Genomic DNA, 14,711 nt, shown 5'->3' with positions numbered 1-14,711 from the left:
TCCCCCTTTTGCAGCCAAAACAGCCCTGACCCGTCGAGGCATGGACTCCACTAGATCCCTGAAGGTGTGCTGTGGTATCTGGCACCAAGATGTTAGCAGCGGATCCTTTAAGTCCTGTAAGTTTGCGAGGTGGGGTCCCTGGATACTTATAGGACTTAAAGGATTCTTTTGATAGATATTGACCACTGCAGACCAGGAACACCCCACAAGAGCTGCAGTTTTGGAGATGATCCAGTCGTCTAGCCATCACAATTTGGCCCTTGTGAAACTCGCTCAAATCCTCAAATCCCATGATTGACATTTCTTTGTAAATTCACACGGAATCGTCTTAGCTCAGGTGGTAGCTCAGGAGGTTAAGGCTCGGGGTTGTTGATCAGAAGACGGGGTTCAAGCCCCAGTTCCACCAAGCTGCCACTGCTGGGCAATTGAGCAAGGCCCTTGACCCTGTCTGCTCCACAGGGCACTGCCGCAGCACTCTGACCCCAACTTCCTTAGCTTAGCTTCCTTAGATATGCGAAGAAAAGAATTCCACCGTCCTGTAATGTATGTGTGGCGATAATAAAGGCTTCCTCTGACTTCTTGTATATGAAGTCCATCACAATCTTGTGATAGCTTCCTCATAGAACCATGAGAAGGAGTTTTATATACAGATACATTCTTCTTTTGTGAAGAAAAATTCTTAAAAGCTATCTGAAATAAAATACTATATATAAGCAAAGTTAAAAATTCTTTAGACATTTGGAACACTCTGTATAATTAAAGCATTTTAATGATAATATTTCAGCGTAAAATGTGGTTATGTGGTAGAATGTGGACAGACAAACATGCTGTTGATGGTGTAGAGTTTTAAATTATTAATAATATTTTTAATTATTTATTTATTCCAGTCATTGAATCAACCGTGTATATTATCTTTATAGCTTTAGTACAAAGCAAAAAAGTGCTGGAATGCAAAAGATGTCTTCCTTTAACAGTCGCACATAAAGCTAAGAAAAACTTTCTTTAAATATAAACTAAACATGGACAATACTGTACACTAATTCCTAAACTGTTTGCTTTTATTGCAGTAAGGAGCCATGTGATGATCGTTATCGTCTTCCTCATCACCGTTCATCACACACTCTGGACACTTTCTCGTCCAAGATGCAAACCAGGATTTTCTGACGAAAGACTGGACATCTGCCATTATCATGAGGATGATAGGAAAGGATATGAGATGTTTTTATGTGTCATGACGTTCCAGCAGGAGAGAGGTGGTGTTTTATGGCTGCGAAGAGGCGGGTAAGCCTGAGTCTGCAGCCTGGGGCCAAAGTATCCACAATCATCAAGTAGCGTGTGTGTGTGTGTGTGAGAAACTTATTGTGGAAAAAATAAACAACGCTTCTCACAGGTCAAAGACTGCTTTGTTTAGATCAGTTCTTGTGTGTTTGCAGCTTTGTAGCTTTTGCACCCAAGCAACACACAAACAGCAGATCATTCACGACTTGATTTCTGCAAACTCATCGTCAGGTTCTGAAATGCAAAAGTGTCATACAGAGATGATGTTGCCTTTGTTTATATCGCTGTGATATCTAGTGGACTAGATTAAAGACGTAGTTCAATTCCGAACGAATGATATTCCCAGCTGAATTTGAAAGACATCATCATTTGTCCTTTTTAAATTATAACACCAAAAAAAATGACTTCTTGCCATGGGAGGTTCAAGGATAAGTCTAAGTTTATTACCGGTCCTGGATTATACGCGAAGTCGGGCATATTTCAGTTTAAACATGTAAACGTGTGAGTTTGTGTGCAGTAGATGTTCAGAAATGAAGGACTTTTGATAGATACGTTGTAGATCCACAGAGAATATTTTGTGAAGGGTGGGGAGTGTTTCATATCTGTGAATCTGTTCCATTAGGAGATATATAAATATATTTCATATTGAAGCATCCTGTTATGTGCTTTATATTATTTAACAGTGTGCTTCTGTTTTACACAGACAAATGTTTAACGAGTGATCCATATAAAAAATTAGTCTTTTGAATATCATTATTGCACCTTTGTAGATTATAATTTATGAACCTACTTTCAATAAAGACTGTATATTGTACTGGTTTGGTTGTGATTTTCTGGCGTAAATTTGCCTTTTTTTTTTATTTTGATTATATAACAAAAACAAAACAACAATAAAAAACAAGTCTTAACACTGTCCTTCATAGCAAAATAGTTAGGATAGAAAAAAAACCCAAAATAATAGTAGTGCAGGACATAAAAAATACCCAGGTGCATAAAACAGTATAAAGCAATAAATATGCACCCTAGGACACTTTGTTCAGTGGGGCACATTGGGAGACCCTGGGATGTCCTGGGACACTTTTTCCATTGGGACAATATGGGGGAAACTGGGGCACCCATTCCATCTATTGGGACACTATGGGAGAACCTGGGACACTCTGTCCAATGGGATACTATGGGAGAACCTGGGACACTCTGTCCAATGGGACACTATGGGAGAACCTGGGACACTCCATCCACTGGGACACTATGGGAGAACCTGGGACACTCTGTCCACTGGGATACTATGGGAGAACCTGGGACACTATGGGAGAACCTGGGACACTCCATCCACTGGGACACTATGGGAGAACCTGGGACACTCTGTCCACTGGGATACTATGGGAGAACTTGGGACACTCCATCCAATGGAACACTATGGGAGAACCTGGGACACTCCATCCAATGGGACACTATGGGAGAACCTGGAACACTATGGGAGAACCTGGGACACCCTGGGACACTCCGTCCACTGGGACACTATGGGAGAACCTGGGACATCCTGGGACACTCCGTCCACTGGTACACTATGGGGGAACCTGGGACACCCTGGGACACTCCGACTAGTGGGACACTATATAAGAGATTATAATTTATGAAACTACTTTCAATAAAGACTGTATATTGTACTGGTTTGGTTCGGTACATTTTTAACTTGACTTATTCAGAGAGCAATATCTGCTTTTTTATACCCAATATAATTCTTTCTTATTTTACTAAGTAGTGTTTTGGGGAGAGGGAGGGGATTAAGTTTTGGAGCATTTTCTTTTCAAGGATTTCTTTTTAAGTATTAATACAGCATTGTTTCAAATGGCAAAAAAAAAGCAATTTAACATTTTCCCTACTATGTGCTGAGAGGTAAGAATGCAGTAGACAGCTGAGTGTCAGCATGAAACTCTCCAAAAGGAGAAGACTGAAAGTTAATACTAAGAATTAAACCTAGTGTCAATTTCATTTAAACTGACCAGTGAAATAGCTGAGCTCTTTACCAACATCTGCTTGACAAAAATGTGGTTTATTGGGGAACTTTTTCAGGGTGAAAATAACAAATAAAAATAACCATTGCTGCTTTGTTGATATAATGCAATGTCTCTTCTGTTTTTTTACTGAATCTATAGTAGCCTTTGTTGAAATTTTTCACATTTTGTAATTCGAGCTCAATTCCAAACACTGTAGAGGATGTTTTCTCTTAAATTATTTAGATAAGTTTAGCTATAAACTAAACCACAATGACTAGAAAATGGAAAGACGCATCTGACTCTGATTTGAAAATACTTTCTAATCTATATTTTGATTTATGTGATTTATATTTTATTTAATTAAACCTCCTTGAAGCGATGCCACGTTGAAAACGCTGCTAGCGTAGGATGTATGTTGTGGTTTGAGAGGGGACAAAATTCCAGGAAAAGAAAAGTATTGTATCATGACAGAGCTGCAAATCTTACGCAACACAGGGGCAACAGGGTGATGTATTGTTTCAGTGGCAGTCCACAAAAAAAAAAAAACTGGGGGGATGATGGGAAAGGAGAAAGCTTCAGTATTTTGCAGTGTTGCTTGTCTTCATCACCTAAAGAGATCCACTGTTGCTGAGAAATACATCGATGTCCATCAATTTGGAGATCCCAGTGACACACCTGATGTGTAAACATATCTGATGCAATTGACATGTTCATTTGGATTGTTCCAGAAGGTTGTGGACTGCCCTGGTGTAGGTATGTTGCAGGACCTTCCCCCCATTTGGACGCCTTCCTTCCTGTTAGATCTCACAGGTTGTAGAAACTACGAGAGTGTCCCAGCTGTCGGAGCCGCCCCGCACCCTTCCCACCCCTGCCAGCCAAGGGGTAGTAACATGTGCTCCCAAGTGCTCAGCTGTCACACCTACACCCTAAATAGACTATATCTGGGACGCTCCATTACTTACTCAACAGGGGTGGACTGGTACCATGTTTCCCCTTCCAAATACCCATTATGACAATAGCATGATGATCTTGTGCTCTAATTCGAAACATATTTAAGGAGAAATACAAGCAGTGCTCTACATTCAAAGCTGATGTTTCTCCTCAAGTTGGTTTCATGGCGATTGTGGAGGTCTCCCCTGTTGAGGAGGTGGTTTAGGCCTTCAACCCATTTGTGTATCATGTCAGATAGAGATAAATATAAATGCCACTTGGAGGTCTGTTGCTCTAAGAGTAAAAAACGACTAAAGAGTGCAAGTAAGCAAGCACATGGTCAGCCACTGCTGAGTTGACTTTGACTACAGGCAACTACAGACACCAAAGATATAAAGGTATGTGACTAAACTGATGTTTTTTGCAGATTGGTTTGGTTTTATTTGTTCTATCCGTAGAGCTGGAATAGATAGGGAATAGAGTGATAGCTTATCTTTAGTATAATAGACGCTGCTGTCTGTGCTGAAGGCTTGTGTGATGGTAAAGCCTCGCAGGAGGCCAAAGTTTTGCCCAAATATGGTGTGAGGGTAGGGCATTTAAAGTTTGAGATAACAGCATGTCTGGCCATTTGCTAAAAAAGATTTGACAAACAGAAGCAAAGGGTAAGTAGTGTAACTGGAGCATGGGATATTTTGCATGATTTTATTTGTTTTCCGTGATTTAAAATATGATCAAATTTAGTACATTTTTTTTAACTGTATTGAATGAAACAATGTTTTTATTACACGGTTATACAATTTTTAAAGACATCTACATAATTTATGTAGTAGATGTGTCTAGTGCTATATTATATCCTTAAAAGAATGAAAAGTCTCCACGTTTTTTTATTTTTTGTATTTTAAAGGGAAAACCAGTGTCTTTAAATTAGCCAGATAGATCAAGCTAAATGTGTTTTTCTTACTGGAACGTTCCTGGATTTACGCAATCATTTCACACACCAACAAGGCTGAATTTACTTTTTATTCACACCGACTCTTTCTCTTGTTTTATGGGATGCATTTAGTACCACAGCAACTTTTATGGCTTGTTTATAATATAAATCTGTCTTAATGCATTCAGATGGGAGAAATGGGAGATCCAGTCCAGCTGAAAGAAGAAGGTAACAAGCACTTCCAGGCAGGAGAGATTGATAAAGCAATTGAGTGCTACACAAAAGCCATCAAGGTCTGCAAGGACAAAAATGCACAGGCCGTCATCTACAGAAACCGAGCTGCCTGTTTCCTGAAGAAGGTATTTCACTAATTCTTATCATCATTCTCATACAATAAATATTTGACATGTTTTTCATATCTAAACCTGTGCTTTGTGTCTTAGGAAAATTATACCAACGCTGCTTCAGATGCCTCCAAAGGTACTAGTCTAGTCCTAAATTAAGCTAAATTAAGCTCATTGTGTTAATGTTGTTAAGATCCTTACCTTGTTTGACTTCATTATATTTTGTTTTGTTGCTACAGCCATAGACGTGGATGCTTCTGACATCAAAGCCCTTTTCAGAAGATGTCAAGCATTAGAGAAGCTGGGGAAACTAGACATGGCCTTTAAGGATGTCCAGAGATGTGCAACACTGGAACCTAAAAACAAGACTTTTCTGGAGACTCTCAGGAGACTTGGAGCTCAGATCCAACAAAAGGTTAGACTCGCTTTTTGCTAGACTAGTCATTTTTAGCATATGTGCATTTTACAACATAATAATATTGTCCTGTATGCATTTAACCCATTTTACCAGTACACTGGTGTTCCATTTCCCCAGCAGAATGGAAATGGACTTATCTGGCATTTTCGGTATAAACAAATAAATTATTTTCAGTTTGATATGAAATTAATCAGGACACTGTTGGCTTTCTGTGCGAGACGTGTGTTTTTCCCACTGTTGGATAACCTTACACAGAATGTTAGTGGTTGATCGTAACACCTTTAAATTTTAGAGCAGCATGGGTTTGATATCAGTATATATTTTGAAGATAGAAACATTTGGGTGTGTTTCTGATTTTTTCTGGAACATTTCTATGAACGTTTTGCCCCTAGTAGGTCCATACAAAGAGAAAAACATATGAAAACTACTGATTCTTAAAGCTTTGAATGTCTCCTTTCGTATAAGCCATTAAGCACCACTGTGGACACTGTGTGACATGACAAAGACATCCAATGCTGAACACAGGAATCCGGAAATTCCATTTTTTGGCTTATGGATAAAAGGTTAATAATAAATCATGCAGTCAGCATAGAAGACTTCTTATGAGGTGGCTAAGGTTTCTTGAGGGCGTCAGCATTATTTTTTTTGTATTGAATGAATTTTGATTTTTAGTTTTTTAATAATTTCTTCCACAGCTGAAGACCACCTTCTCTACAGACTCCAGAGTGCAGAACATGTTTGACATCTTGCTGAGTGACGAAGCAGATAAAGATAAGAAAGAAAAGGTGGGACAACATTGTTCTTGGACCTTCATGCCCCTAATCAGTTAATATCAATATAAAATTGTTCCTTATGGTTTTTCTAATTGTGACTGGTCTACTTTAGGCAGCGAACAACCTGATTGTCCTGGCTCGAGAAGATGCAGGCTCGGAGAGAATCTTCCAGAACAATGGCGTGGCTCTGCTCATGCAGCTCATTGAGTCTGGGAATGTTGAGATGATCCTGGCTGCCATACGGACCTTTTCTGGAATGTGTACAGGTCACCGAGCGAGGGTAAGCGTCAGTAGGGTGCATGGACAGGGTGAAGAAGTAGAATATGCACCTAATATTTAATATCAATATAAACTTTATAAGAAGAATCTTAATTGTCACATCTCAATAGTTTCACTCTAGATACATAATAATGTACAATACTACTAAATGATATACTTTAACAATAACTGAATAATAAATTGGGTTTATCATGTTGTGTTTTGTACATACAGGCCACAGCCATCATCCACACAATAGGAATTGACAGGCTGTGTAGCATTATGGCCATGGACCATGAGGAGATCGCCCTGGCAACCTGCAACTTATTCCAGGCCGTCTATGACTCCCTATCCGGGGGGGACAACAGGGTTTATGGCAAAGAGGAGGCCCTTGTGCTTGGTAAGAGTCATATTTGTTTCTAACTATCGGTTATATATGTTGTGACCCTATAAAATTATTAAGTAAATATATTTTATTACTATACTTTATATTAGCCTCATATTAATGTATACTTTGCCTGAACATAATGGAAAATTAATAGCTGTAGCATTAATATGGATGAGATACACACAGGAGAAGCAATTAATAAGGGAGTGTCAAGTCCATTCAAATGTTGTCATTAAAAGAGTCTGATATCACGGATTTGGACAGGAGAAGATACTGCCATAAAAAATTATATTAGCCCACATCTACATGTAAAATTAACCCAATCTATCAGGGATTTACTCAGTTACAGTTACATGAGAAATGGCATATATTTCATTTAGTCCTTTAGACAAAAAAGAAAAGACCTGAAATGTATTTTTCTTAATATATGTAAGATCTAATTCAATATATTTATTAGCCATATTTGAAACATCAAATCAAATCCACATCTGAGGCATTTATAAGGATTACACAACCAATCATCTGTGCCATAAATTGGCTATTAGTCTAAAATCAAATTGCTTGGAAAATGCAGACAAAAATCCGAACACACAAGGTTCATGGGTTGGATTTTGATTGAGTTTCTATAAGAAAAGCCACAATCGGTTTCTCCCCTTGTAGCTATATTTTTAACAATCATACCTTTTCATATCATTTAAGTGTTGGATGACTTCATATATTTTTAACTCAAAAAGAATTTCTTCATTTCATAATAACTAGTATTTATTTTTTTCCCCCCTGATCGGTGATAACATTTGAATCCTGATCCTTCAATTGTTTCTTGAAAAGCCATTTTGAGCTTTATTTTCTAACGTCTAACCCTGAGAAGTCATGTGTATGGTTTTCCTGATACTCAAAGCTTTTACTGGGTACTGAATATACAGCAAAATAGGAATAACCAACTTAGCAATTTCACTTTTTCCCCCCAAAAGACTCAAGCAAGGACTTGAAGACTATTCTGCTCAAACTGCTGGACATGATTGTCAATAAGAAGGTGTCAGGACATGGACGAGACCAGGCTCTTAACCTGCTTAGTAAAAACGTGCCCAGAAAGGACAAGAAAGAGCAGGATCACTCCAGGAGCCTCTTTACGATTGATCATGGTTAGTACTGAATCATAGAGTAATCTGGATATCATGAATACAAAGCTGATATCTTGTTCTTAATACGGCTATGTAAATTCTCCAACCCAGGCCTGAGGAAGATTCTGAAGGTGTGTGGTCAGGTACCCGAGCTGCCCGATCAATTGCCCATGACAGAGAATACGCAGCTTATTGCCAGCGTGCTTCTTAACAAGCTCTATGATGACCTGCGATGCGATCCTGAGAGGGACAACTTCAAAGACATCTGTGATGACTACATCAAGTGAGTTGAATCTAGTGCATCATTATAGATATGAGCTTTTATTCATGTTACCTATCCAAATAAACCTGTCTCTTGTCCGCAGGAGCAAATTTGATCCCAACGACATGGACAAAAACATCCACGCCATGAATGCTTTATCAGGCTTGTTGCAGGGGCCCTTTGAAGTGGGAAATATGCTCGTGGGTCGTCAAGGAGTAATGGAGATGATGGTCGCTCTGTGTGGTTCCGAGAGAGAAGTGGATCAGCTTGTGGCTATTGAAGCTCTCATTCACGCCTCCACCAAAATGAGCAGAGCTTCTTTCATCATCACTAATGGGGTGTCTTTGCTTAAGGACATCTACAAAAAGACCAAAAATGAGAGGATCAAGATTAGAGCGCTTGTGGTGAGGCTGCTTTCTGAACTGGTGTTTTGAAGGATATTTGGTCAAATATGAGCTTTGTACCAAAAGCTCGATTTGGATTGGTTTGCAAAAGTTCAGCTGTGAGATTTACACTAATGCACTCGTTCTAATACGTGATTATTTACACAGAAATGACTTACGCAGGGTCTTCTATGGATAATACTGCACATAATAGGGTGGGTGATATACTGAAGTTTTCTTTAAGGAGACTTTGGAAGGAGTCTCCAATGGCAGCACTTGTAGCAGCTGGTACACCAGGGGTATGCAAGGAATAAAGCATTTCAGGACATGCTGTCACTGGAAAACTTTGGGACAGTAACAATAAAAAATTCGCTTCATGTCACGCCATGCTGTTGTTGATTTTAATGATCTATTCCTTGGTAATTATACAACAGATCTTCATGTCCAGTTGTAGATTATCTTGATACCATTTCTGTTTCTATACTAACACATTTTTCACAAATGATAGCTTAGGTAATCAAACAATACAATCCATTAGACCTAAAATGCTGCATAAACGTACTGCCAGTGTGTTAAATGGTAAGATATCTTTCACTGGGATCCTAAATATATTTGTGTATTCTTTCTCTGCAGGGGTTGTGTAAACTGGGCTCAGCCGGAGGTGATGATTATAGCATGAGACAGTTCGCTGAGGGCTCCACTGAAAAACTGGCCAAGCAGTGCAGAAAGTAAGCTAGTCATTTTCAGGAAATGTCAGGATATCATTTTTTAAATGTTTGTTGCAAATAGAAATCTTATGAAGCAAGTTCCGAAGCTTACGAATGAATCTACGTGATCAAATTGTTTGATTTCAGATGGCTGTGCAACCCCACTCTTGACGTTCGGACACGAAAATGGGCAATCGAGGGTTTAGCGTACCTGACCAATGATGCTGATGTTAAAGATGACTTTGTTGAGGATGAACCAGCCATGAGAGCCATGTTTGAGCTTGCCAAGGTAGAAGAAGACTAAAAACAATAATGTATTCATTTCAATTAGTAGTGGTGAGATGCCCGATAAATCTGCAACAGCGGTTATACCTTAGCCTCCTAAGACCCGAGCTTTGGTTTGGCTTGCATTTTAGATTTCTTCTAGCTATTTGGGGTTAGGAGGAACCAATAAATATAATAATCAGATATTATCTTCAAACATGAAGCCACTTCTTTTGTGTACAACAGGTTCTAGTGACAAAGAATTAAGTATTATGGTGCACACAACCAAAAATGTGATGTCCACGTATAGGTTGTAGGAGGGTAGAGCAGCACTGTCCACTGTTATTATCTAAAAATTCTAAAAAATATAATGTACTCATTTCTTTCTATAGTCCAAAGATAAAACCATCCTGTATGCCGTCGCCTGTACACTGGTGAACTGCACCAACAGCTATGACAAGAAAGAGATCATCCCTGAGTTGGTGCAATTGGCCCAATTCTCCAAGCAGCATGTCCCTGAGCAGCACCCAAAGGTAATGAATATACAATGTTGGTTTAAAACGTCCAAGTAGCTGTGATAGTTATGTAAATAAATCTGATAATGTTGTGTATTTGCATGGCGGCCTGGGAAAACCTCTCACCTGGTGAAATGAAAACTATAGACTTAATTGAACTGAGATGTGTGTCTTGTGTATTCGTCTCAACCACAAATAAAGTGTTAGCATTTTAAAGTCACACATGCCCAAAAGTACAGCAGGCTAACACCCGGTAACTGATTACAATTGGAATTGATTAGATTTATTATTGTTTCACTATGTTTCAACTTGATCAAAGTATGATATTCACCAAGTGAAGAAATCATACCACTTAGAGACTATCAAGCCGTCTCTGAACTGTCTTTGCATCGGTCAGCTTTCGGCAGGAAGGAATTAGTGCTAAATCAATAATGAACTCAGAAACTTCACTGACCAATTAGTTCCTTACGAGCTCTTGGTTGCTGTTGTAGAAAGGACATTATTAACTTTTCCATTATTTATTGTCCAGTGTCACCCAAATGTGGATGCGTTCCCTACTGGGCCTGGTTCCTCTCAAGGTTTCTTCCTCATATCATCTCAGGAAGATTTTGCTTGGCACCATCGCCTCAGGCTTGCTCATTAGAGATAAACGTTAGGGATAAATAGTTTGACTTAGCTTTAAGCTTTATAATTTTTCCTATACTTCTGTAAAGCTGCTTTGAGACAATGTCCATTGTTAAAAGCGTTATACAAATAAATTGAATTATAATTGTGAATTATGAATTATGACCAAAGCTAGCAAAATTTTGGTGACTTTAGAAAAAAAATGTTTTATCACCAATTTATTAAACTGGCTTCTTTTACAAGATGATTTTCCCCAATTTTTCATCCATTCACAGACAGCGATATCCAACTGGTTTTCCCTTCTCACCATGCAGATGTCCTATTATGTCACTGACATAATGTACTGTAGCTTTAAGCAGCTTTAGCTGTTCGAGCAACAGCACACTGAATCATGCTACTTTATTTTATTTCAGGACAAGAAGGATTTTATTGACAGTAGAGTGAAAAAGCTCTTGAAAGCTGGGGTGATATCGGCACTTGCAGTCATGGTCAGAGCGGACAGTTCCATTCTGACTGACCAAACCAAGGAAATGCTTGCAAGGTAATGATTCTGTGCTTTGCCCATGTGGTTCAAAATGATCTGACATACTCTATGAGAGCACACCTTTCTTAAGTCAATTTATTTCACTTTGTTTTCATTTTTAGGGTATTCCTTGCTTTGGCTGATGATCCAAAAGATCGTGGATTGATTGTCGCCCAAGGCGGCGGAAAGGTAAAAGGAGAACGATTAAACTTTGGGTCTAATGCTGCATTAGTAAACATTGTGTTTAAACAACCTTCTTGACTTTTGGGTTTCCTTGGCACAGGCTCTGATTCCTTTGGCCCTTGAGGGAACAGACACTGGGAAAATAAAGGCCTGTCATGCACTGGCTAAGATTGCAGCCATCTCCAACCCTGAGATTGCCTTCCCTGGTGAGAGGGTAAGAACATTTTAGACTTTACAGTTTTTATTGCAATAACAACATAGAAGGTCTTGATAGTAAATCAGACCAGGTGCCAGGGTTATAAGGTGTTTCTCATCACTATGTTTCTCTTGCTTTCTCTCAGATATATGAAGTTGTGCGACCACTGGTGTCCCTGCTGAACACAGAAAGAGACGGCATTCAGAACTTTGAGGCCTTAGTGAGTCTCACTAATTTGGCTGCACTAAACGACAAGCTTCGGTGAGTACTATACATCACAAATTCTAACAAATCAGGTCCTGACCTTTCTTTGCAGTAACCAGTTCCCCTTTTCTTCTTGCCTCAGAGTGAAAATCCTGAAAGAGAAAGCCCTTCCAGAGATTGAGAACTACATGTTTGAGGAACATGAACAAATCAGACAAGCTGCTACAGAGTGCATGTGCAACCTTGTGAACTGTAAAGAGGTGAGGACGAACATTTGGTAGCAGAGACAGGAATCAATCCCTTATCTAAACTGCTTTCTAAAGTGCTGGCACTTGGGAAAATAGTGAAAAGTGCTTGATCTTGTCTGGACAGGTCCAGCAGAGGTATCTTGAGGATGGTAATGACAAGCTGAAGCTCCTCATACTGCTTTGTGGTGAGGACGATGAAAAGCTACAGATAGCAGCAGCTGGTGGATTGGCCATGATCACGGCAGCTGAGAAAAAGCTGTGTGTCAAGATGACCAAAGTGGTATGTACTGCGACTGCTACTGTGCAGGAAATGACAAAAGTTTTATTATTTACTGGGTTTTGAGCAAAGAACATACCAAAAATAACACACAAATAGGAATTTTATCCATTGTCTAAATTGTGGAAGCCATGAATGCATCAGTGATGAATGTTGTGATGATTCACTGCTCTGTTTCATCTTTGTTAACCTCTTTAAATGGCAGACTGAACAGTGGCTTGAGATCCTTCAGAGGCTGTGCATCCATGACAATCCTCAAATCCAGCACCGAGGTATAGTGATCATCTACAACATGATGGAGGCTGATGCAGAGTTGGCTAAGAAGCTTATGGAGTCTGAGGTTCTGGAGATCCTTACCTATTTCGCCAAGATGGAGGACAATCCCAAGAAACAGGAGGGAATAGACGCAGCACGTGCATGCCTGTCCAAAGCCATGGATCTTGGACTTATCAAGCCTTTCAAACAATAAGGCAGAAAGAAAACTGATTTGTAATTATTAATAGTGGCAGAAAGTGAGCATTGGTGCAGTGATGTGTATAGGTTTGAAAACATGGGGTGGCAAAGAGGAAGGCGGGGGCACAAGTGCACTAAAGCCGGTTTTAGACTGTGTGATTATCACAGAGTATCATTTGTTACAATGCAGAAGACGATCCCAATAAATCTTGGATCAGTTTTATAGCAGACTATTTGATAATATGTTCTCCACGACAGATTATATGATAGAAATTGAATAGGTTCTACTTATAATACCCCTTAGTATGATCTTGATCCTTTAAAAAAATGCTGCATAAACATTCTTTATTAAAGTAAGCTTGAGGGAAAAAAGAAAATTATTTTCTGTCCGTTAGCATGATGTGTTTACATTTAGATTTTTCCGCTAGTGTCCTATAATGTCTTATGAGTTTTGAATCATCCTAGGCTGTCCCCATACTGCAAACAGCTGTAGAAACTCTGTATTTGGTTTAGCTATCTTTGTTCACTAAATCTGCCGATGTTGAATGTCTCATTATGGGTTTTAAGACCCACACAAGGCACGCAAGACCAAAGAATTCTTTTGCGATGTGAGATTTACACCGACCAGGCATAACATTATGACCACTTGCCTAATATTATGTTGGTCCCCCTTTTAGTGCCAAAACAGTCCTGAACCATCGAGGCATGGACTCCACTAGATCTCTGCAGGTGTGCTGTGGCATCTGGCACCAAGATGTTAGCAGCAGATCCTTTAAGTCTTGTAAGTTGCAATACTTACAGGACTTAAACGACTGACTGACATTTTTAATAGATACTGACCACTGCAGACCAGGAACACCCCACAAGAGCTGCAGTTTTGGAGACGCTCTGATCCAGTCGTCTAGCCATCACAATTTGGCCCTTGTCAAACTCGCTCAAATCCTTACACTTGCCCATTTTTCCTGCTTCTAACACACTGCTTCAAAACACACTTTGAGGACACACTTGCTGCCTAATATATCCCACCCACTAACAGGTGCCATGATGAGGAGATCATCAGTGTTATTCACTTCACCTGTCAGTGCTCATAATGTTATGACTGACCAGTGTATGTTGTCCATAAGGGATTTGGCTTTCAATGTGGCCAAAGATATTATTGTAGATACAGTATAAATCTGCAGTAATTGAGTAATAGACCTTTCAGTTTGGAATTAGACCTAATTCTAGGGTAGCAGCTGCCACCCTGTGGCACCCACAAGGCCACGCCCCTGCCTCTGTGACAGCTCTGCTTTCTGGGAAAGTGGAAGTATTAGGAAGCCTCTGACAGGATATATTGTCAACAATGCATGAATTTTTAGGTTTGTTTGTGTTCACTGTTTTAACTTTGATTTGATTTTTTTTTTTATTTTACGTCACTAAGTTTTATGCATTTGA

At 39.4% G+C, this 14,711-nt stretch overlaps 2 protein-coding genes across 8 annotated transcripts in view; both read left to right on the top strand.

Moving 5' to 3' along the window:
* The window catches only part of pip5k1bb (phosphatidylinositol-4-phosphate 5-kinase, type I, beta b), a 54,731-nt gene extending 52,699 nt beyond the window's left edge, over positions 1–2,032 (top strand). For 4 of the 7 annotated variants that reach the window (XM_058389917.1, XM_058389921.1, XM_058389918.1 and 1 more), the window contains one exon: positions 1–1,024. This exon is cut by the window's left edge and continues 368 nt beyond it. Coding sequence is in view for 1 of the 7 variants with exons in the window: in XM_058389923.1 (XP_058245906.1) it covers positions 1,068–1,070 (3 nt within the window). In the remaining 6 variants the exon portion in view is untranslated. Of the gene's footprint in view, positions 1,025–1,067 lie in introns of those variants that run through there. The other 3 variants (XM_058389923.1, XM_058389922.1, XM_058389920.1) reach the window with 3 other exon arrangements.
* A 2,450-nt stretch (positions 2,033–4,482) lies between these two features.
* unc45b (unc-45 myosin chaperone B) lies at positions 4,483–14,704 on the top strand. The gene is made up of 20 exons (XM_058388959.1): positions 4,483–4,603; positions 5,325–5,495; positions 5,580–5,616; positions 5,720–5,895; positions 6,594–6,683; positions 6,784–6,951; positions 7,164–7,329; positions 8,289–8,459; positions 8,550–8,721; positions 8,804–9,104; positions 9,717–9,811; positions 9,938–10,079; positions 10,447–10,587; positions 11,607–11,734; positions 11,839–11,905; positions 12,000–12,113; positions 12,241–12,356; positions 12,442–12,559; positions 12,672–12,827; positions 13,030–14,704. Exons 2-20 carry the CDS (start codon positions 5,325–5,327, stop codon positions 13,291–13,293), a joined length of 2,793 nt encoding a protein of 930 aa, XP_058244942.1. The 5' UTR covers positions 4,483–4,603; the 3' UTR covers positions 13,294–14,704.
* The last annotated feature ends 7 nt before the right edge of the window (positions 14,705–14,711 follow it).

The sequence above is a fragment of the Hemibagrus wyckioides genome, linkage group LG05 (genome assembly GCF_019097595.1).
Source record: "Hemibagrus wyckioides isolate EC202008001 linkage group LG05, SWU_Hwy_1.0, whole genome shotgun sequence".
NCBI classification, from domain to species: domain Eukaryota; kingdom Metazoa; phylum Chordata; class Actinopteri; order Siluriformes; family Bagridae; genus Hemibagrus; species Hemibagrus wyckioides.
This window is presented reverse-complemented; position numbering and strand designations above follow the sequence as displayed.